Genomic DNA, 25,823 nt, shown 5'->3' on the forward strand with positions numbered 1-25,823 from the left:
CAGATACCGATTTCACAAATAAGCATACTCATACGCTTCTTAATGTTTGTTAATGTAATGTTAGATATTCAATTCAATTGTGTATTAATTGCCATGTGTAGGCCTAGATATAACAATATATTACACTTACCGTTGTTCACAATAGGCAAACTAATGGGTTGGTTTTCTATCGGGATAGGTTGAAAATGACCGACATAAATTACAACCAACAAGCCAACAATTACGAATTAAGAACTAACGTCATAAAAAATGTTGTATAATTATTATATTATAACAACGAAAAATAAATATAATCTACTAATTTTAATAATAAATATCTATAACTATTTTAAACTTAAACTTTATAATTCAATAAATAAATCGTTATAATTCAATGTCACTCACTTGTCTCTTTTTTACAAATAAACTGATTGGTTGAAGGGTATTTACAGGCAACTTCAAACCATTGGTTGACAGAATGTAGTGTAAGCATACTAATGACTGTGCATTCTTCGAGACTACCTCCTAGTGGTTGTCGGTCGGACAAATCTTCTTCTCTGAGAAAAAAAATGATAATCATCATAAGGGACATTGAACATATTCTACCATATTTGTTAGCATTAAGTACCTATAGTTTACTAGAGAGACACGTACGATGTTGTAATATACCAAGCTGTATAGCTTAACGGACTTCCATCACTCCACTTGTAGACAGCGAATGTACTGCTCTGTCGGTGAGATAATCCTATAAAAAAGAGGATTCCATTAAAAAACAAATGATAAATCTATACTAACGTATTAATAAGCAATATATGAATTAAGTTTGGCATTACATTGTTTAAAAGTGTATATAATTTTGTAAGAAATAAATGATTGTGGCTTTAGTACAATATCCAGTTCATTATGTTCAATATTCTCAATGTTATGTAACCAGTAATGTCTTCTATTGGATGTTATATATTATATATTTATCCGCATTATTAGTTTTGAAAACGTTTGATTTTGTTACTGGTTGTACCCAAAAATAGGTAGTGAAGTTTGGCCAAATCAAGATAACTAAAGTTTTTACTTCCTTAAAAGACAAATTATAGGACTGAATTTATGCAATTCATCCACATTCGTGAAAGTGCAAAGATATTAGTTTATCTGGATTATTATTCATTATCATAATTATTTTTACCTATGTAAGTTATATAATTGTCAGTTATCCAGTAAGTTGTTAGCATTGAATGAATAAAATCCATCTCATCTCCATCTTTAATGGACACAAGATGAGCACCTTTATCAGAACATATCTCTTCGGCTTCTGTCCAGGTCACATAGTATGATTCTTCCTCAAACGTATAACAGTAGGTAGAATACTTTTGCCAACCATCTGGACATTCCACGGACGTTGCTGTGAAACAAGATATAGGTAACAAAGAATGTAACACTCTATTTTTCTGAACTCGAGCATTAATGGCATACAGTTCATCCTTCATGTGTATAACTGTAATAGTAATTTAACATAATACTTTAAATACCGATTGCAGCTACACAATTATATATCATATTAATCATACTCTGTTCATTCATTTACATAAAATACATTAATTTTGTGTGGTCTAATAATATAACAATAATAGCAAGATTAAGTAAAATAATGATTTCACAGTAATACGTACATGAAACGTTATATGAACTACTAAAACGGTACGTATCATATTCAGCCAAAAATCCTCTTCCATTATTCCCGTAATCAGTAGAAAGTTCAATGATCATTTTGTGACGACTGCTCTTAAGGTATGGTGGCGGTATGTTGGAATTACAATATCGTTCAAGTATCTTTTCAGAACTAACAGCATCCGAGTCTACAGTAACATAGTCATTCTGGCAGCTTTGCGAATCATGTATGTCAAAATCGATGAACGTTAGCATAATGTAATGAGATGTAGAGGGAGCTACTATTGTCCATGTTTGTCTACTCCCATCCATGTACTGGGATGGGTAATTGAATGTTGCCAGTGTAGCTAAAGGATGTTCACAAGATACAATGGACCCTAATTCGTGAATACCACAACCAGGAGTTTCTAAAAGATAACAATATTTACAAACTAATATGTTGAATAAAATGCATGCAAATATTATTACACAACACTTTTATAAATATCTTATATTTACTAACAATATTTCTTAACATTTGTTTTGTGAAAACTTGCTACTAACTATTTATTATGATTATTTAATATAATACGGATAGAAGAATTATAAAATGTTGTACCTAAAATAATATATACGGCTTTACCACGTTGAAACACCGGTTCTCGTCAGATCACCGAAGTTAAGCGACGTTGGGCCTGGTTAAAGCTTGGATGGGAGACCTTCTGTGTTTATCAAAGTTTCGTTCTTGCATACTAAAATAAAACAAAATATAAATTTTAAATGTATTATTCATTTAGTCATCGAGCTTAACTGGAAACTATAAGGAAATTTAAATTAGGCCCTCCGCGGACCCTACAGTGCAGCGCCTACCAGATCAGCACACCGGTGAGACTATTCCCTGATCTTTTCGAATAGTGTACTTTAACGTGCACTATTATGTACACGGGACCAACGGCTTTACATCCTATCCGAAGGAAGAGGCAATGAGAATAAAGTATCAGTATCATGGTACAGATAGACTCGAACCCATGCCTACCACATGCTAGTCTGATATTATCATTACCCCATCATTCTCCGGTGTATCAGCACCCGCCGCTCTCACATCCATAACGAAACCGGGACGGACAAATATAGTGACATTTAAGTCATAATAATGATTTCTGCCTAAGTCTCATAGGAGAAAAAAATAATGCAACCGGGACTTGGCGAGAACCGGCGGTGTTTCAACGCAGTATGGTCGTATAATAGTATTGTTATAGTAAATTTCTCAATAGTTCATGTAGTAATATTGTTTAAAGTCAAAAAAATGCCGAAAGATCTTAAATGTTTAAAATCATCTTTTAATGACACATTTTTAGGTAGACGCCAATACAGTGTTAAACAGCATTCCAACAATTGTTTTGTGTCACGAATCAGAATACTCTACTATTACTTACGCTAGAGATGATTGGAACATGCACTCGCGGCCAGTAGAAGAAACAGATTGCTGGCAGATTGTTTCTGTTAGCAATTTAATGAGTTTGTGAATGATTACATGGATAAAACAAATCACATTTTTTTTGTGTTTATACTGAATAACATTTTCGCACTAAAACACAGTAATTAATGCACTAAATAACATCAGCAATGTAATGATAACATTATCAGAGTAACTGGTTATTTGTTAGTAAATTCTCTGACACAAAGCTACTCCACAGTACGGTAGTTAAATACACTTATAGTCCATGGGCCAGGTCCAGTTTTCAAATTGGTGGCAAATGCTACCATACATTTTTGGAAAGCTTAATATGTCTACTTTTTAGAAATCCATGATAGCAATGCCAATTGTACAGCTTAATAGTCATTTTTTAGGATTATATAACACCGCCTACGGAAAATATGCAACACAAAATTTTGTGGTTGGGGTAACACTTAACACTTAATGAACAGATTTGCATTTTCTTGGTATCAATATGTAGTGTATAGACTGCTTAAGTGTAATATATTTTTCTAAGTAAATCCAACAATTATTGACGCCATTAGAGGTCAGAAGGTCATTGAACTTTAATAAAAAATGATTTTTTTGTCTAATATTAACTTATAACTTTCAGTTTTTAACAAAAAAAATACAATAGATGTTATGCAAACTGATGTTTTCATGAACATATAGACCCAATTAACAAGAAAATTGAAGTTAAAGATTAACAAAATATGAATATGCTGTGTATTATGAAGAAATTTGTTGTTTTTAGTAATTTGTAATCAGTTACAATTATGGGGTAGGGGGTAACATTTTTGCGAATAACTTACAATTTAGTTAACAGATTTGCATTTTCTTGCTATCAGTATGTAGTGTATAGATTGCCTAATTGTAATATACTTTTTAAAATTGAATCCCGCATTTATTGACATCTTTAGAGGTCAAAAGGTCACTGACCTTTAATAAAAAATGCAATTTCTTCTAAATTAGCTTATAAATTTCAATTTTAAACACAAAAATACAAGATATCTTATGCAAACTAATGTTTTCTTAAACCTATAGACACAATAAATAAGAAAATTGAAGTTAACATTTTTTCAAAATTGAATATGCTGTGCATTATAAAGAAATGTTTTCGTCATTAGTAATCTTTGACAATAATGGGGTAGGGGGTAACGTTTTTGCAAATAACTTAAGATTTAGTGAACAGATTTACATTTTCTTGTTATCAGTATGTAGTGTATGGATTTCTTTATTGTAATATGCTTTTAAAAAATGAATCGAACAAATATTGATGTCTTTTAGAGGTCAAAGGTCAATGATGTCAAAAATGCAATTTCTTCTAAATTAGCTTATAAATTTCAATTTTAAACACAAAAATACAAGATATCTTATGCAAACTAATGTTTTCTTAAACCTATAGACACAATAAATAAGAAAATTGAATTTAACAAACAAATATTCTGTGAATTTATGAGGACATTCTGTCTGTTAATAGTAATGTATTATTAACAATTATAGGGTAAGGGGTTACATTTTTCCTAATAACTTTGTATTTAGTGATCACATTTGCATATTTTTGGTATTAATATGTACTGCGTAGGTTGCCTAATTGTTATATTCATTGTGAAAAAATAAAACGTAATATATATTGACATCTTTGTATGTCAAATGGTCATTGAACATTTAAAGAAATGCAATTTCGTCCAAATGTAACATTAATAAAGTTTCAATATTTAACGCAAAAATACACCAAATCTAACTTTTTTTTAAACCTATAAAGACAATGGACAAGAAATTGAAGTTAAAGATTAAAAACAAATAAACATGTGTAATAATATTAGGAATTGTGACCGTAATAGTAATTATTAAAAATTATGGGGTAAGGGGTAACATTTTTGCTAATAATTTTGAATTTAGTCAACATATTTTGCATTTCTAGGAACCAATTAAGTAGTATATAAACTGTTTAATTGCTATATATTAAAAAATTATCAAAATGTTATTACCAATAGATTTATGTGGTTTTTAACTTATTAAACCTATAGAAAAAAATTCACCGTTTAGTATTGTTATGGGGTACGAAATAACAAAATGCATGACTTTTTGGAAGGTATACATTATTTGATTTATTATTAATTAAAATAAATGAATTTTAATACCGTATGAGGATAATAAATATATCCTTGATGTTTTATTGTTATTACATATTGATAATAATAAACATATCCAGCTTCTGTGTTGTAAATTGTTTTTTATAATTTACATATTCTAAACATTCAATTGTCTATAGTAATCATAGAAATTGTTTAGATTACCAATTATATCTTTTATTTGTAACTGATAAGATATTCTAAGGTTATAAGTGTTCATCTGGTTTGCAAATGCAAATGAGATAGTTTTCTAAACAAAACTGTTATGGTATTGTAATATTACAAGACAATTACATTTTACTTCATCTTGATTTAAAGAAAACAGTTAGTTTATTCAAACTCATTAATATGTCAATTTTTTAGATTTTTATATTAGCTGCAGTTCCACATCTTCCACATACGTTTGAAAGAACTGGGTATCTCTATGTTTTCATATCGCAGTTTGAAGTATGTGCCATGTATCTTGGCATGGTCGAAGGTGGTTGTAAGTTTTCCCCATTTTGATCAAGGTTACCATTAATATCTATTAACCAATGTTTTAACCAAGAACACTGGTGCAACATGATACGGTCTTCCGTCTCTTTGTATTTTCTGGACTCCTGGAAAGGACCCAAAATATTGTGTCGAGAGAGACATTGACATGGAAATTAACAATTGTATTGGAGGATAACTCTGACACAACCACCTAAAGTTAGGTGAGAAGGTCCAGTCAATACAATTTACACAGGAAGGAAAAATCATATCTGGTACATCTTCAGAAGAGACTGTCATGCATACTTTACATTTTCCTATTTGCTCACAGACGCCACTGAACCAAATAGTGTTTCTATCCATTGTTGGATGCCCTTCACATCTCTAGAGAATACAGACTGAAGACTATAACGTGCTCTACCAGTGTACTTGGTTCTAGTATTTTCGTCAGCTTTTTCATAACATTTTAAAAGATATTAACGGTAACGTATAAAAATCGGGAAACTTGCAAAGTATCACATTCCAAAATGTCAAGGAACATTGCACAAGATCATACTTCAGTTTGCGATAACAAAATCATGTCTTTTTAAGATTTCTATATATACCCAGTTGTTTTAAATGATGTAGGCTTTACTGGAATTTGACGATGTAATATAATAGAATTAATTTTTCTAGAAAGTGTGAATTGCTAAACTGCAGCTGATATGCAGATCTGAAACATTTACATATTGTTACTGAGTTCATTTTTGTAAACCAAGATACAGGAAAATGTCAGATGAACATTTATAGAAAAAGAATATCTTTTCAATACAAATTTAATTGGTAGGCCCTAGTGTCATTTTAAAAATTACTATATAAGTCGATTAATTGATTTAAAGTACAATATGTAAAATAATAACAATTTATACAGTATAGCCTAAAAACAGTAGTATTTACAGTATGTATTTAAAAAGTAACCAAATACCCTATCTAAAGTAGTGGAGCTGTAGCTTGGTGGTTAACGTGCTTGCCTTCCAATCCCAAGGTCCGGGGTTCAATCCTGACCTAGTGCCAGGCTTGTAACTCACGACTCTTTCAACTCCAATCCTTAAGCCTTAAGTGAGACTTAGTTTATAATCACGATAAATTATAAAATCTTCCTCATCCTCATATTAAAACAAAATCATTAATTTTTTTTTCAATAATGTATACCCTCCAACAAGTCATGCATAATGTTATTTTGTACCCCACAACAACATTAAATACTACAATTTTGTCTACAGGCTTTAAATAAAACTACACAACCACTATTGGTAATATTATTTGAGATCAAAATGTTGCATAATTTTTTGATATAACAATTTTTAATTAAACAGTTTATACAGTACCCTACATATTGTTACCAAGAAATGCAAAATATGTTCAACAATAAATTTAAAGTTATTAGCAAAAATGTTACCCCTTACCCCATAATTTTTAAGGGTTACAAATTACTAATACGGACAAAATTCTTCATATTGTTAGGGCCTATACATGTTTATTTGTGTAATCTTTAACTTTAATTTGTATTTGTACATTGTCTTTATAGGTTTGAAAAAAAAACACCAGTTTGTAATAGATTTGTTGTATTTTTGTGTTTAAAATTGAAACTTTATTAATGTTAAATTTGGACGAAATTGTATTTTTTGTTAATGTTCAATGATCCTTTGACCTACAATGATGTCAATATGTTACGTTTTATTTTTTCAACATGAATGTAACTATTAGGCAACCTACACAGTACATATTAATACAAAAAAATGCAAATTTGATCACTAAATACAAAGTTATTAGAAAAAATGTTACCCTTACCCTATAATTGTTAATAACAAATTATTATTAACGGACAAAATGTCTTCATAAATTCATAGAATATTTGTTTGTTTAATTTCAATTTTCTTATTCATTGTGTATATATGTTTAGGAAAACATCAACATAAGATCTCTTGTAAGTTTGTGTTTAAAATTGAAATGTATAAGTTAATTTAGAAGAAATTGCATTTTTGATTGAAGGTAATTGACCTTTTGACCTTTAAAGACGTCAATAGATGCTGGATTCATTTTTAAAAAGTATATTACAATAATGAAATCCATACACTACATAATGATAACATGGGTTAGGGTTAGTAAATGTAAATCTGTTCACTAAATCTTAAGTTATTTGCAAAAACGTTACCCCCTACCCCATAATTGTCACAAATTACTAATGACGAACAAGTTTCTTTATAATGCACAGCATATTCAATTTTGAAAAAATGTTAAATTCAATTTTCTTATTTATTGTGTCTATAGGTTTAAGAAAACATTAGTTTGCATAAGATTTCCTGTATTTTTGTGTTTAAAATTGAAATTTATAAGCTAGTTTAGAAGAAATTGCATTTTTTATTAAAGGTCAGTGACCTTTTGACCTCTAAAGACGTCAACAAATGCGGGATTCTTTTTTAAAAAGTATATTACAATTAGGCAATCTATACAATACATACTGATAGCAAGAAAATGCAAATCTGTTAACTAAATTGTAAGTTATTCGCAAAAATGTTACCCCCTACCCCATAATTGTAACTGATTACAAATTACTAAAAACAACAAATTTCTTCATAATACACAGCATATTCATATTTTGTTAATCTTTAACTTCAATTTTCTTGTTTATTGGGTCTATATGTTCATGAAAACATCAGTTTGCATAACATCTATTGTATTTTTTTTATTAAAAACTGAAAGTTATAAGTTAATATTAGACAAAAAATCATTTTTTATTAAAATTCAATGACCTTCTGACCTCTAATGGCGTCAATAATTGTTGGATTTACTTAGAAAAATATATTACACTTAAGCTGTCTATACACTACATATTGATACCAAGAAAATGCAAATCTGTTCATTAAATCCCGAGTTATTAGCAAAAGTGTTACCCCTACCCCACAATTTTGTGTTGCATATTTTCCGTAGGCGGTGTTATATAATCCTCAAAAATGACTATTAAGCTGTACAATTGGCATTGCTATCATGGATTTCTGAAAAGTAGACATATTAAGCTTTCCAAAAATGTATGGTAGCATTTGCCACCAATTTGATACCGAAAAAATGTCTGGCCCATGATTATAAAAAGTATTTAGTAGGTCAAATATCTACAAAAATAAATTGTTACCCGTGCTGCATTGTACATGTACGTCATGATCATGTTGACACAATACGTTGTATGGTTCCGTGCATTCAAATATAGAAGTTTCATCTCCAGTACATTCAATATCTCTTAAATTGATTGGTGTTCCAGTCCATAATCCAATTTCTACTTGATTAGTGAAGTTCAGCATATGAGGATATCCAAGACTCTTGCAAGTTAGATTCGCTGCAAATGAATCTGCTTTGATGTCACAATATGTACCCCAAGCACCATTTTTAAAAACCTCAATAAAACCTGAATATAGTAGTCCGTTACTTAATCGTATTCCCTCTGAAAAATATATAAAAGATAAAACATGTGCATATCCCTATTACTACTTACTTAATTTTAATGTTACTCTTTATACTTTTACACTCAGTTTTGTCATTTTTTAGTCCGTTTATATATATATGTATCTTTTTAATCGGATTTGCTGACGACAACAGACATTTCTTGTACCGAAACCGAAGTTTTTTGTACCAATATAGTTCAAGTCATGAAACTGTAAAAACAATTTTATCTCGTTTCAGAAGTTAACCTGAAAGCTTAAAGATGTATTGTCCCCCAAAATCATGAAAAATAAAGATTTTTAAAATCGGACTTTGAATAGGCCATTTTGCAGTTTTAATGAAGTTGTTCACTTCCATAAGAAAAAAAACGGGAGAAAAAAATTATTTCACCTATAAAAAGACTCATTGTCTTCCAGACAATTTGACCATTTTTTGCTTTAAATTACATTTTTCTCAGGTAAATACATTTTTTCCAGACCCAATTTTTTGTGAGAGTGAATAACTATTATGTGACATTAAAATAACATATTCAACAAAAAAATTTAAAAAAATATTTTTTTAGGGGGACATTATATCTTTAATGAAACTGTCTTGGAATTAAGTTGTATTGGTTTATAAACATAATATTACATTATACATACAATTGATCCCAAAAACATTGGTTTAAACTAATAATTGAAATTCAAAATACCTTTACTACATTTAATAAAAGCCGTAGAATCACAAGCATAATTTTCAGATAGCTTAGTACATTCACCAAGACTGTCTTCGTTGCCTGAACACGTAACAGACTCATACTTAATTGGTGCATAACGACTGCTTTGCTGTGATGCCGAGCAGCACTTCAGAGGCTCAGCATACGGTAGGCCTAATTGCCGACAAACTACATCCGCCTCGTTTTTACCAAAATTATCGCCACAAATGCTGCCCCAAACGTTTTCGTAATAAAACTCAATAACTCCCTCTGTTGGAACATTATTGGAAATTAAACGAACTGTTCCTGAAATAAATAAATTACATCAACAATAAATATGACAGTTGTTCATAGTCTTTCAATCGTTTCAATGCTACTTCGATATACGTGGTAATCAGTTAACTTACTAAATTCGCAGATAGTATATCTAGACCAACTACACACCATGTCTTTCCAAAGTCCATTAAGGTTAGTATTCATCATACCACAATGCTCATCTTCGTTGTTTGATGGCTCATCCCGGTCCCAGTCTGAAACGAAACCTGAGCTGATTTTTTCGTAGAATTTATTTACTTTAGTAATTTAGCCACTAGTTGTATACGGTTAACTACCACCTTTATTCATTCAATGTTACATAAACAACAATTACAGAATCTCATATATATATTTACATTATTTTCTGCATATTTTTTGTTATGTTATCTATTACAAAATATATTGCATGTTTAATGAAAAAAGTTGTTTAGTTATGAAACGTTTGTTAACTTATTTATCATAATTTGTGTATCTTTCAGTTTATATATTTGTATTTGATTTGCCCTTTAGATGGGAAATGCTTAACAAGTGGTGCAGTATACCAGGCCACTGTCACAAGAAATGGCACTAACAAAGTTGAAACATATGTTGGACTGACAGAAAATACTTTTAATTGTAAACGAATTCATGTTTATGAATAAATTCATGTTTGTGAACAAAAAAAACAACGTAGCGGGGTTTAATGAAAAGTTTGGATACCAAATATGGACCCAAAAAATACAAACACAGTAGATACACGTAGTTTTGATGACGCATGGCCTTTCTAAACACAAACCGAATGTCTATATTAGAAAGCTTCTCATCGGATAAGAAAATACCCACCACGGACTATGCAGGATTTAATCAAACCGAATATCTACAGTATATTAGAACGTTTTTCATTGGATAACAAAATACCTCATGAACCGGACTATACAGTGTACAATCGTCGTCTGCAATAATGATTCCACTCGCAGAGAGCGAATACCCGTAAACTTGTCTAGGTCGTCTTTGGAAAATGTTTTGTAGTTAAAAAATGTACTTTCGGATCTGACAAGCAATAAAGCGTGACGGGAAGTCAAATTTCTGTGCAGAATATGAGTAGCTGGGAAGGGAGAAGAGAGAAAGTTCACTCTTCCCTGTTGTTATGCAGCAAATATCAAAATATATTTACAATTACTAACTTTCATAAGAAGTGAATGTTGGCGCAACATGTTTCCATATGCCTTCTTGCTCTCGATCTGTATATCCAATCCATGTGCTATCAAGACTAAAGTCCTGCAAAATCTTAAAGATGAAGTTATTTTCATCCTCTGATTCAATGAGTACAACAAAGCCTTCTAGGTCTATACAGGCTTGTTCTCCTTGGCTGAATGTTCTAGCTTCATCTCGGAGGATGTAATAACAACTATGTTGCCATAATTCCCAACCTATTGGACAACCCTCTGTAAAACAATTATAGGTATAAATCAATATTTGAAAAGCTTTAACAAATAAATCAACTTTACAATACAAGTGACCCTAAAATGTCAATATAGCCTTATAAATAACACATTACATTATTTCGTAAACTTCCATAGAACCGCCGTGTGTACAACCAACATCACGCAGGAAAACGTATTCTACTGTCAAATATTCTAAGGGTGTCATTAATGATTAGGCCTACATCAAATGATCGAACTTCTTACCACAATTTGTTTCATCACTTCTATCGGAACAGTCATATCTTCCATCACAGACTTGGGATGCAGGAACGTTCAGGCCATCTGGGCAAATTACTGTCATCAAATAACACACAAATTGTTTATACTGAATGTAGACGTACGTATTTTTGTTGTATTGAATGGAAATGAAACTTAGATAGTGTGTGAAATTATTAACATAATTTTTAAAAGCTCAAGTAAAGTGTAACTTTGTTTTCTAATTGATTAATTCCTGCCATGTGGCATTTGTGGCCGTCTAGTAGTTCATTTCTTGGTTCTACTTAAAAGGTCAGTTCATTAGAAAAGTAGATGATGTTCGTGTCACGCAAAAATCCTAAAAATAATACGACATAAAACAAGTAACATATATTCTTTCCATTCGATTTATAAACAAATTCATTATTCTGTATACCATTGGCAAGCAACCATTTATCACATTCGAAGCAGTGGCTTTATATCATCACGTAGGCCTACTATTATTTTAATTTATTCATTAAATTCATTGTCCTCAAAAATATAATATTTAAAATTAATGTTTATATATACAGTACTTGAATTACACTGTAATATTGATCGATATTCCTGCTTAAATTACAATAAATATAAATTTACTTTCTCAATCAATCCATTTATTATCTTCAACAATAATATTTTATATTTTAACTTTCCATTCGTGAAAATAATTCAATTCATTACAAAAAATTATTAATGAAACATCCATGCAATGGAACATGACAAATCAAAAGGTCTGTTACATGAAACATTGTTTTCTTCCAAGATTTCGAAAGGGTTCTTTCTGAAATCTCGGTAGACGATTTTCAACAAAATCGCCTTCACACTACGCAAGCAATGGTTTCAGCTTATCACGTTCAAGTTGTTGACTTTTGCAAATTTGACAACGGCATTAAAATGATTATACATTACCACATCCATCTTCGTCTTCATTGGTTCCACAGTCATCAATAAGATCACATACTTTGACAGCCTCTATGCATTTACCTGTACTGCATTCAAAGTTTCCTTCGCCACAGTCTTAAAAAAATAAATACCTTTTATATACTCATGCTCACCAATGACGGGAGAAAACTGTATTCTAAAAATAAAGGATGAGACGATGTACGAATACGTTCAACAATAGTAAGAATCGCGTCAACATATTTAAATATATTATATTAATAGTACACCAGACACACTTACAACAGAAAAGCTCATCTTTTCCATTATCACATGAGTTGAATCCATCACAAACCCATCTCTCTGGAATGCAAATCCCGGTTCCACAATGGTCTAGGTTTCCACAATCTGTTGAATATAAGCGTATGAGTCATTTCTTTTCAATAAAAACACATTCTTTATTAGGTTTGCTATATCTATCTAGCTAACTATCTGGCTTCTCCGGGAGACGTGTCTCCGAATTGTCATAAAATAAAAAATATAGAAAAAATATTAATTGTAATGCTCAATAAACAGAAAAAAACAAAAACCCCCAAAACACCCAGACCTAGATTTGATCAAATTTTGAGTCGATCGAACTTGGGCAACATATTAATGTTTTGGGCCATAATAGCGTAATGGGCTTCAATTCAAGTAAAACTTGGTTCAAATACCGTCTACACACATTGTATTGGTGAATATCGCAGTTTAAAATGCAAGAAAACGTATTATCTTACTACAACCAATCTCATCACTAGTATCTCCGCAATTATCATAGTGATTACAAAAAAGATTATCCGGGATACAACGTCCATTTTCACATTCAAATGAGTTTTCAGTACAATCTGTAAAAATGAAAATGAGTAAAAGTATCTTTATTAAACAAAAGAGATCAATATTATAATCACATATTATTCGAGATGAGGATGGGTAATTGTTGTAATTCATCTTTAGTTAGAAAGTACTTGAAGAATTATGAATTTGACTTACTACAGAAGGCAGTTACATTAGAAGACAATGTACAATTCTGATCAGCATCGCAAGGTCCAGGCGAGTAACTGCATACGTCTCCAGTGTAATTACCATGTACTACATATAATGATGATAATATTAGTTCTATTTTTATATCTTATTTATTATCATTTATTATTATCTTAATTCATAGTTTCAAAATAATTTTTGAAATAATTTAAATGATTGTATTCTGGTAATAAAATGTTCACGGTGCTTTTTCCGTCATTTAGAAACAAGTCTACTTTTAACACATGATGACCACCAATGGACAGAATTATATTAACATATCTTACCATAACCGAATAGTGTAACCTCACAGAGTGTCAAGTATTCGCGTATTCCTACTAGTTGAATTGTAACGAATCTTCCATGCATAAACCACGCGCAATCAACACGTAACTCATACCCTACAGTTGTCATTGAGTCATCTATGACTGGTCCACACCGTGGGTTCACACCTGGTTTTCGACTCATGCCTATGCGTACTTCTGCACCATTTAATCTATGTTCTGTTTTAAAGTAATTGTAATAATGTAGCAAACAAAAAAGCATCTTATATTTATCAATTCATATTTTGAATAAAATTTTCCTTTTGAGTATAAGCCTAAGTTTCCACATCATTTAGTACATGGCTGTTAAAAGTTTATCATTCTGTTTTATAAGAGTTTTATTTTTCACGCCTTGTGGATTTAGGTTGTGTGAATTTCAGAGAAGAATTGTGCATTTTGACGGCGAAAATGTTATATAGCAAGTAAGTCCAGTGCATACCAAGCAAAATGCGTGATCAGTGTATATTGCAGTTTCGTTTTTTAATTTGTTCCTTCGTCTGCTGTCACGAAACGGAAGTTGATAATTACTATTATTGTTTCTGTTGTCCTATAGTATACATGATTAACTGACACCAATTATAATTATTACAATGCAATACAGATATTTACCAAATTTATATCTATTGACGATATCAACGTATCTTATGTCGTAAGTCTTTCTCAGATCTAACATCCACCAAGGCTCGTATTCCATTCCTACAATAACACTGACATGTTACGGTAACAACCATGATACATTTCGAGGTTTACTTTGAGACGTAAGATGCTTATTATTATTAACTTTAAAGTAGGGCAAACATCGGAACAACAGTATAATATTCATCTTCAGCTCAGCAGAGTATCCGACCTCCCTTTTTATTCAATTCAATTTTAATTTATTTCCACAAATAGAAACACAATGCAAAGCGAAAGAGGGCGCGCTATTTAGTATTTCTGGCCTTATTGAAAATATACAAAAACTTGAGATGTTTATAATCTCCTATCAATATATATATATATATATCCAAAGGCAATATATATATATATATATATATATCGATTTTATTGAAATCAATAGAAAATGGTATGTTGATGTTTATTTAATTAAACATTATCCTTCAAAGTTCAATCTTTTTTCTTTTATTTTTTTTTGAAGGAACAGTCAAATTTGATGAAGACTTCGACCAACCAAAAATAAACGTCTCTTAGGAACAAAGCAAAAGTGATTTAAAAAAAGCGACAGTTCGTATTATCCATCGCTAGTGACCAGTCGAATGGCCAAATTACGTGTTGCGTTCCTCCATGCGTTGCGTCTTAAGCATGAGGGCTAACTAGTGTACAATACTTACGGGAATGAGTGCAAGTACGAACATGTGGTTCGTAATTTCCATCAATTGCCAATTCTGCTACGTATGCTTTGTTGCCCTGATCGGTGTATGTGCTGCTTTGTTCAGTAACAACATCGTTAGTAAGATTCAGTTTATCTGCACAAAACAATGTAATAGTAGTTTTAGTTATGAATTAGCAAAGATACCCAGAACATGTGTATTGAGAGCTTATGTTCAATGAATATTTTCCACATTTGACTGATAATCAGTGCGGTATAATGTGAATAATCATGATTATAGCTTTTCTCGTCAAGTTCATGGTTTGTCTACAAACCGTTGGCCTAAGACGACCTAGGTAGGTATTTTCTAAGCGTTCTAATATACAAATTCGGTTTGACTTTAGAAGGGTCGTGCATAAAAACCACGTAACGCAGCTCTCACTTGCACTTTGCAATTTCATGTAAGATAATCCTACATTAATTCATTATTGGTTAAACATATTGGAGGTGCATTATAAATTACCTCCACCTTGTCTTTAGGTTGAGTGCAAGATGGTAATGATATTATATGGTGTGTATACGCTGTCAATTGTATTATTGCAGTATTAATGTGATATATTAATTTATTTGAAGACAATACAATTTGAGAACCAGTAATTATAATGGAATAGGTTTTCATTAAGTAGAGTAGGCAATCAATACAATCTTCAAATCATAACCTGAACATGAGAAATATGTAATTGATAAACAGAATCTGAAGGTGCTGCATTAGGATCAAAGCTTTTATACCGTAATAAAAGTTCAATTGGAATTAGAGCAGGCTACAAGAAAGTTCCAACAAAGTATTATGTACGTCTAATTAAAATGAATGACAGACTTTATTATATTTTGGTATGTTCTTTTACGTAAATGTGAGTAATATGGGAATGTTGTGACATTTAGGTATTTTTAAGGCTAGGGTAATACAGCTATATTGATATTGATCATGAGTTATATGCATATACGATACACTGTTTGTATCACGGAATTCGTCATGATACTATCATATAACATATAGATAGAGTATCGAGAGAATAGGCAAGTAGCGAAGGTTTTTTTTGTCTGTCTATGCATTTTTAATATTCTTCTTTCAAACACCAATAAAATGAATAATACACACACGAATTATTTCTGAAAAAGGAGTGTTATTGAGGATATAATATTTATAATTAAGAAAAGATATTTCCCGATCAATATTATTGCTATTGAAAATATTCATGAATTTATTGCATTTCAGTCCGTAATTTATTACCGTTCTTTATTTTTTATTTGATTCATTATCAAAAGGTTCAGTTTAAAAAATCGAGTTTATGCATTTTCCAAAAAATATTGGTAAATGTAATTTAAACAATGACATTTGTTTTCTCATTGTCGTCGTAAATTAGCGTTTTCTCTAGTAAAGTTGTGTTAGTTTATTAGTTTTTGTGTAAGAAAATATTGTAGTGATTGCAATCAATAATTAAAGAAAAGATTTATAAATATAGATGAGTTATTATTATAATGCTATTATAATACTTAATGTTAGATATAAGTGTGTATAAAATAAAATTTGTGTGAACATATAATACGTATGAGTTCGTTTGTTGTATTTCATATACAGTTATATTTACATAAATTATTAAATAAACCGTCAAAATCAAATTTTTTCGTGCTGAATGTTTGTTTATGTACCAGTGCGTGTATTTTGCGTATGCTGTAGGGCGTTTCTGTATAATTACAATATAGCTATATATCAGGGCAAATATTCTCTAGATCGGAACTCGTCACCGTGACAAATTCGGTTTATCCGCCTTAATGAACACACATACACGTTGAAATTGCATTCTAATTGTTGGAAATGATGACGTCAACATGAAGATGACACTTTCGGAAGATAATTATCTGGGCAAGAACATATTAGGATTTGGAAAAATGAGCCCGTGAAAACTAAATGCGTGCTCTTTGAATGTGATGAACTACTGAACTATGTTGTTTAATTCAACTGTCCACATGTTGTATTTATTTTTCAATTCAATTCAATTCAACTTTTATTTCAGACAATTGTCCATATGGTATAATACGTTACAAAAAAAAAGATGAAGGAGAGAGGACCAAAACCTTTAGCTATTTGTTTATAATGCCTCTCTCCATTTGTAGTACATGTTGGAATCCATCAACAAATATTTATATATACAAATTAACATTGTGTTTACGCTTTCCATTATCCTTGTAAGAAATCGGTAAGTCGAAATATTCATAAAATGATAAAATATTGTTTTCCACAAACACATTCCTCGCACTAATAAAGCTGGGTTGTCCCAACAACCTCCGGAAAGCATCATTATAACAGGGTTAATATCTTTTTTTAAATGATTAGACCATAAAGGATTTAACTCTCGACATCCGATACGCGAAATTGATAGTCTAATATCTACAATTCAACATCTATAATTCTGATGAGCTATAATAGATACAAACAGTAGGTAAAACCACACAACCTACGTTATTCCAATTTTTTATGTATGATGGCGTCATGAAAATGGTGGTAGCCCATACAAAAGGTAAGTATTTGAGCAAGAACATATTAAAATTTGAGATACAATCGGGCACGGAAAAGCGAGATCCATTCTATTAAATATGAGAAGAAAAAACATTTATATTTGTAAAATCCTGGTTGCTACATATAGGTTTATTTTTTGTAAAGGTCCGTTTCTTGTAAATAGGATATGTTTATTATCTTGTAAAGTACCGTATGCTTTTTGAATGAAAAAATCGCTTTGCGTGTGTTGTATCATTGTACATTATTATTTACTAGTACGTTTAGTGTAAGTACGTTTGTTTTATAACTGTACCTTCTTTTTACAGACACCATAGTATACCAATTGTTTTCACGTTTTGTAAAAACAATTATGCATATACTGTATATATAACTGTAATTTAACTAAACCAGATAATTTCTTGTCTTAAATGTACCCTTTAAGGTTAATTATGATAACAAGAGAAAAACAATGCACTACCTAAGTAGCTCGCGTCGAATGTTCTCTCGTCTATGCTTAGCTTAGCATTCTAGTATTTATAGCTTAAATGATTAGAATGAGCGAATAAGTAAATGAGTGGATGGCTGGTGGATGAATGGATGGATAAATGGATGGATGAAGGGAGGAATGGATAGATGGATAGATGGATGAATGGATGAACAAACTGAAAGATGCTTGATAGATTAACAAATAAAAATACATATTCGGAAATAAAAGAAGAAGCATTAAAATAGAGAGGTATGGAGAGAGAAAACTGTCATGAACCTGCCAAATGGCAGATGAAAAGATAGATAGGCCTATTAGGCAGGTAGGTTCAATGTTTATTGTGTGTGCTAAATAACGTTTTGTCTTTGCAGCTCGTCCTCCATCTTAAGATGCCTTTATGTTTGTCATGATTGAAATGAAGATTGATTGATCACTCATAATGCAGGCTGCGTGCGTTGTATAACTTTATTGTGAATATAAAACTGTATATAACGCCCATTTGGTATATTGACCTGAGTATGAAATGTCTAGGGCCGGGGTAAGAATAATGTTCTTCGGCTACATTATGCTACATAATAATTCTTTCTTTGAGTCAAGACAAACTAGGCAATGCAAGTGATACTTATTCTTTCTAATATTCCTAAGCAGTGATATATACATTTTTCGACAAATCCTCACTCTACCAGCATAAAATATTCCACTAAGATACTTAGCATAAGTTTCTCTGTTTTTGTCTCTGAAGTAATGTCAAATGCATGTGGTTGCAGTAATACAATAAAAACTGCTCTTCCGAGGGGCCCTATGACACATTTAAGCATAATTTTAAAACAACTTAAACTAAACTTAAAACTAAAACTTCAAAGCATGTTCTCATTGTTAATTATAACATTTCTAAACAACCATCCTAAACCACATGCAAAAATTCACTTAAATGAATCTTAACAAGTGTTTTAAAACATTATAATTGTTTTGTTTTCTTAATTCATAAGGTAGGTCATTCCAGAGTAAACTTCCATAATACACAAAACTACGTTTGCATATTTCGAGTTTACATCTGGGCAAATACAACAAATTATTTTCACAGTTTCTTGTTGTAATATTGTGTACACTACTAGTATATTGCAAAACATCATATAAATACGTTTTATTTATTTAAGTAAGTGTTAATTCTGTACGTTTGTACTGGTATTCGTAAATGGAAATACTATTTATCAATTTATGTATTTAAGTTATTTATTTATGTTATGTATTATGCCCATGTGGCCAAAGATTAACAATAGTAAATTAATGTCCTACCAGAAATGTGGTAATAAAGAAAATAGAATTACCTTGCGTCAGAATAACTCGGAAAAAGTTGAGTATAAAAAGCAACAGTACAATCTTCGTTGAAGAAGTCATGTTGCACTTGTTGCCACGAGGTGATTTTCTACATTAGTGACGTGCATGTAACTCATCATCGGGCCTTCATTTCAGTGATTCCATTCATTAAAACTGAATCGTAATAGAATGTGATGGCGTCCTACATTGTATACGATGGTACTGTTTATGTATATTTGAAGTGATTGTCATATTAAGATAGATCAATTTCTTCCAATACGATACGATACGATATTATTTATTTTCATTTTTAACAACGTGGTACAAATGAAATTTGGTAATAGACCCACCCCACTAGGACTCCAGGGCAACAACGTAAGCGCAACACACGTAATTTGACCAATCACAGTCAATGGATTACTCAAACTGTCGCTCGTTATTGAAACTCGCTTGCTTGCTTACTTGTCTTGAGCTTTAGTCCTTTTACCTACTTTAACTGAGACACGTTGTGTATACCATTTGTTGTACTTTGTAAAATACTGTAAGTCAATTGTGTACACCTAATAATTTAGGCATAGCCTAATCACTTCGAGAGGAAAAGACACATTTTTTGTTTTATTCTTTCTTCGTTGTCTGTGTGGAATAGCGTAGCGAATCGCGTTGGTTTGTCTATTGATATATAAGAATGATTTAGAGATAGATAAATTAAAATAATTATAAATGATAATAATTATATGTATTTATTTAATACCGGTTTTCATTCATTATTCAATTTATATTCTTCAATAACAATACACAATAAATACATAAGATAAATATTACAAAAAGCTGAATGGAAATGAGTAATTGGAATCATTCAAAACTTTTTAAAAAAATATTTCGAAAACTGCTAAAAATGAAAACAAAAGTTATTAGAAAACATAGATAAATTTTTTTTTTAAATGACGTAGATTTCGAAAAGAATATTAAAAAATAAGCTGAAATAAAATTAATATTTCAAGTGACCAGGTTTAGTCTTAGGCTTGGTTCCCACTAGAGATGGAAGACAAGAACGTAGACGCAACGCCAGCGTATTTAACAATGACAAGCCACAGAATATCCCATCGCTTTTCATTAATCAAATCACTTACGTGCGCTTACGTCCTTGTGTTGCGTGGGATCCAAGTTTTAAGTACCGTTTCGTTGAAGCAGTCCGGTCGCGCACTGTGAATTCAGCTATGAAATAGAGTTGTTTGGTACTTTGTTAGATGTATACTGATTGGTGCATCCTGGTAATTGTGATCTTATTTCTAAAATAGTCTATATTGTGTTTTTATTCCATTCATTCTTGAACATCAAATATGAGACACTTGATTATAACTATTGATTATAATTCAACCTGAAATGAAATCATATAACTTAATTACGTAGGCCTACCTTTCATTAGTTTTGAACAATGCAGCATACCAGTCGAATTGATGAAATTGGATATGCATATCAGTGTGCGCCCTTAAAATAGAAAATAAATTTGTTTATGAGGGTTCATAAATTCTATCGTTATTTGATACAACAAAAGGGATTCTTTATACTTTATTCTAAATACGATGTTGTAGAAAAAAAATAGATAACATTTCATTTCTACTATTATTTAATTCTTCCTTGGATAAATTCAAGGAACATGTATTCGTTACACAGCCTCTTTGGTCCAAACCAGGGAAGAGTTAAATTAATAATTAGTTTAGTTAGTAATTTAACTTTTCCCTGGTCCAAACAATATACAATATTAAAGATATTAAAATTAGAATGCATTTAACAAAAACATGTTCTGCGTTTAAATGAAAAAAATAAATAATGAAAGACATATTTTCCAAGCCCAAAAACTTCTCCTCATGAAAAATTAACCTTTCTTCATTTACCGCATGAAATATTATTTGACTGCACTCATAACAATTAATTATTTTCAATTTACTTGATGACCATACAATTTGAAAATAATAATCAGTAATTATATTAGAACAGGTATTCTAGCAGTACTCATTTAAGTGAGTAGATCAATTAGAACGCCAAAGAGTCTCTAATGGTACTCTTTTTATTACTTGCATACTGAAATACATTTAAATAGAAAACTAATATATGAATGAAACTCTCAATTTATATGCATCATTTAAATTCAAACCTGAACATTTCTTCTTCTTTGGACATCACGCGTCTCGCTTTTTGTTCGCCACTCTATACGATTCAGCAACTGCATATATATATGTATACATTTTAAAATGCTTGCCATCCATGTTGTGGTCCGTCTTTCTTTGACAAATATTTAAACACATAAAAAACATCAAATCAAACACATAGGCCTAACAAGTTTCGTTTTATCGGTTTAAATCCCAATTTTATGTTTCATCAGTCAAATATAATTGCTCTAACTTTGAATTATAATGGTAATGGTCAAATATTCTGCTGCAGTTACTGCGGTACCTAAAATATTGTTCTTCGTATGGTTTTAGTTTATTTAAATGTACACATTTATTGAGCACTGCAATGCATTTTGTTTTTAAAAAACGTAGTTACTGTATGTAGAATAATATTGGCATGGTTCCTGCAATATCAATCAATGTTATCTGTACAATGATATACGTAGTTACTGTAGTAGAATCAATGTTATGTGTATAATGATATCTTAGATTAAGCTTTTTTGCTATGGATAGTATGTAAACATGGTATTCCGAAATAAAAAGGGATGAATACAGAAGTTAAGTTAAGGTAAAATAGACTACTTCAAAATACGGCAATATACAGTATTGTTTGTATCAAGAGCAAAAACAAATATCTATCAATTTTACTGGTATTCTAAGTTGTAGAAACTGGTAATTGATACAAATTAAGTTCTTTGATTTCATTTTCGATAGAATCATATTACATAGGTGGTGATTCTTTACAGGTACTTCGATTTAACTGGCTTTAATTGTATATCATAAAGTCTGCTTTATGAAGCAAATAGCCTACATTATTAAAAAATAACATTTTTGTTGTTGTGTAGGCTTAAACAGTTGTACTCTTCACGGAAAGGTAGACCTATCAATTCAGTAAAACTTTATTATACGGGGGAAAGTAATTTGGTTTTGGTAAACAAAGATTCATTAAAAAAACGTTTAAAATGCACAAAAAACAAGCACAAGCACAAAAAGCATTATAAAAATCTAAAATATGTTAAAAGAGAGGGTGAGTTGTTGAGATGAGGATAATGGCTAGATATTTCTACTAAAATATAGAGGGCAGCCTGCATCATGTTTTTAGTCGCGTGCAGCATGACTCTACAGCTCACTATGTCAGTCGGTCGGTCGGTCGGTTGGTCGGTTGGTCGGTCGGTCGGTAAACACTAACTTGAGCACTTGACTGCAGCCATCTATATGGCCTTGTTTGTAAAGCACCCATATAACAGGGTGACATTAAACTCTTTCCTGATATAACAAAGAGAGTATAACGACAGTCCTCTAGTGAGACATCAGTGTAGCTTTATTCTAAAAACGATGACATTTTTTTTTAAATCTAATTGAAAATATTAGTAACAAAACATTATGTTAAACAAATATTTGTCATAAAAATATCAGTAATAATCGGAGATTGTATTTATCAAATCCGTAACAATAATGATGAATACATGAAATCAAAATAATATTAAATGTATTCAATTTTGTTGCAACTTTTTATATTTTTGTCAGTGGAAACTTTGTACCTTATTAAATGTTTTCGTGTAGATAAATAAAGCACATTTAACCAGTCTGTGGCAATTTTATGCATTAATAAACTGTCTACATTTATAGTGCCATGATTGCTTGGATAAAAATTAGGCCTAATTAAAACAATTTTAAGAAATTTCAAGTCATTTTGAATCATTACATATACATTCCATATTTATCAACATAAAATTAAATTCAAGAATTGTATAAAATGCTGTATAGTTTTAAAATATGTAAATCCAAAACTTGTTTAAACCAAGCAAGTATTTTAACATACCAGTTTAAACTATTTACTTTACTCATCATATTGTAGGCTTATGTTGTCTTATTTGAGGAAATGTATCAGGTTATGCACGATACGATCAACCAGGCCTTGACAATGTTGGTCGAAAAATGGCAAATTGATGTTGTGCATGTAATCATCCCGTCATGTCGCAGCCACATATAAACTCCAGAGCATAGGCCTACTTGTCTACATCCAGATCTGATCATTGTTACGACTTTCCAATTGTTGGCAAGTAGGCCAAGAGACATGATGTGATAGTGATAGTTTTGGTTCTTACAAAAGCTCAGTCCTGTCACATACTGTAGGCCTAAGTATATAAATATTATTCAATTACTGAGGAAAGTTTAGACAACATTGGGTTTTTATTTATTTATTATTTATACTCATGTGACAGGATCAGGCTTTTGATTCTTTTATGTGAGTTTTTTTTTATTGAATGGGCAATGATTAGAGTGTGACATTAGTCTACCATTGACTGACTAACCACTAACATGTAGGAAATATAAGTCAGCCGCCCTCTATTACATTTGACAAATTATCATATCGTGCAATGTATTGGTTCGTCACTTGTTTCAAAATTATGGTATTGACGAACTTTTTTAGATGAATAACATGTAACATATATATGTATACATATTTGATTTTGATTTGATTTGATCACTTTATTTCAGAATAAATATTCCATATATACTATATATACAACAAATAATACAAAACCGGAAGATCAAACTAAAATAGGAGTTTTTCCCACTTAGTGTAGAGCTTTGAATCTCGTAACAAATGGTTCGTGGTACACCTAACCAGATCGTTTTCACTATTCACAATTCTTAATCTAAAACCATAGACGCACTTACGTACATGCTCGTAGAAAGAGGGAATTCTCCTCGTGGCAAACATATTACTAGCACTACAGTGCTTAGGTAAACCTAGCAACATTCTCAATGAATTGTTGTAGCACACCTCCAAAGATTTAATAATCTTAACAGTGTGGTTAGACCATAACATACAACAGTACAGATTAGTACAAAACGACCTGAACAGATTACATTTAACCTTCTCATTACATCTACTAAAACGTCTACAAAGAGTGTTACCTCGAATGCAAAGAGCTCGATACTGGCGATTAATGTCATTAGAATCATCTAAATTATTACGTAAAATATGACCTAGGTAAGTCACTTTATTGACGTTAGATAATATATCATTATTTAGCATAATATTTGATACCACTTCACCATGTTTCTTCTTTGGAGAAAAAACCATACAGACAGATTTTTTTGCGTTATAAATAACATCATGTTCTAAACCATACTGCTCACATATTTTAACCATATTTTTTAACCCATAAAAAGATGGAGCCATAATAGTCATGTCATCAGCATAACTTAAATTATTAAGGACAGTATTTGAGGTTCTACACCCGTAACCACATCTACTAAGTGCTACATTCAAATCATCAATGTAAACATTATACAGTAACGGAGACATGATTCCACCCTGTCGCACTCCGTTTCTTACATAGAACCATCGGGAGATGGATCTTCCCCATTTAATACAAAACTGTTGCTGTGAGTACCAACACGATAACAAGTTTACAATTGCGGTTGGCATCTTTCTGTTTAACAATTTCTTAAAAAGAGTCCAATGATTTACTCTGTCATATGCCTTAGAGGCATCAAGAAAGCAAGCATATACAGGGCTATTTTGCCGAGTATAAAATTCAACAACTTGTTTTAAGACAAATATACATGTATCTGTGGAGTGACCCGATTTAAACGCAAACTGATGGTCAGATGACTTAAGGCTATCTCCGGACAATTGAATTAATACAGATTCTAGTACCTTAGAAACCACACTAGCTAAAGCTATAGGCCTATAATTGCTTTTACTCGTAATATCACCTGATTTAGATTTTAAAATCGGGACAATTACAACTTTACATAACTCAGCAGACACATGACCATGACGAATCATTAAATTAAAACATAAGGACAGCATAACTGTTAGTCTATT

General features: G+C 31.0%; 3 protein-coding genes across 3 annotated transcripts; all 3 read right to left on the reverse strand.

Annotated features, from left to right (window-relative positions):
• Positions 1-396: 396 nt before the first annotated feature.
• Positions 397-1,925, reverse strand: LOC144843703 (snaclec coagulation factor IX/factor X-binding protein subunit A-like). Its single transcript, XM_078700595.1, has 3 exons — positions 1,644-1,925; positions 1,160-1,375; positions 397-724 (listed from the first exon to the last, which is right to left on the reverse strand). The coding sequence occupies exons 1-3, from the start codon at positions 1,894-1,896 to the stop codon at positions 618-620; spliced, it is 576 nt and encodes a 191-aa protein (XP_078556721.1). The 5' UTR covers positions 1,897-1,925; the 3' UTR covers positions 397-617.
• Positions 1,926-2,239: 314 nt separating this feature from the next.
• Positions 2,240-13,488, reverse strand: LOC144843367 (scavenger receptor cysteine-rich type 1 protein M130-like). Its single transcript, XM_078700158.1, has 9 exons — positions 13,476-13,488; positions 13,066-13,170; positions 12,793-12,900; positions 11,854-11,943; positions 11,350-11,610; positions 10,279-10,401; positions 9,869-10,177; positions 8,873-9,178; positions 2,240-2,372 (listed from the first exon to the last, which is right to left on the reverse strand). The coding sequence occupies exons 1-9, from the start codon at positions 13,486-13,488 to the stop codon at positions 2,320-2,322; spliced, it is 1,368 nt and encodes a 455-aa protein (XP_078556284.1). The 3' UTR covers positions 2,240-2,319.
• A 606-nt stretch (positions 13,489-14,094) lies between these two features.
• LOC144843369 (pentraxin fusion protein-like) lies at positions 14,095-19,889 on the reverse strand. Its single transcript, XM_078700159.1, has 4 exons — positions 19,820-19,889; positions 15,473-15,607; positions 14,754-14,840; positions 14,095-14,324 (listed from the first exon to the last, which is right to left on the reverse strand). Exons 1-4 carry the CDS (start codon positions 19,887-19,889, stop codon positions 14,095-14,097), a joined length of 522 nt encoding a protein of 173 aa, XP_078556285.1.
• Positions 19,890-25,823: the final 5,934 nt, after the last annotated feature.

Source organism: Antedon bifida, chromosome 5 (assembly GCF_963402885.1).
Source record: "Antedon bifida chromosome 5, ecAntBifi1.1, whole genome shotgun sequence".
Taxonomy (NCBI): domain Eukaryota; kingdom Metazoa; phylum Echinodermata; class Crinoidea; order Comatulida; family Antedonidae; genus Antedon; species Antedon bifida.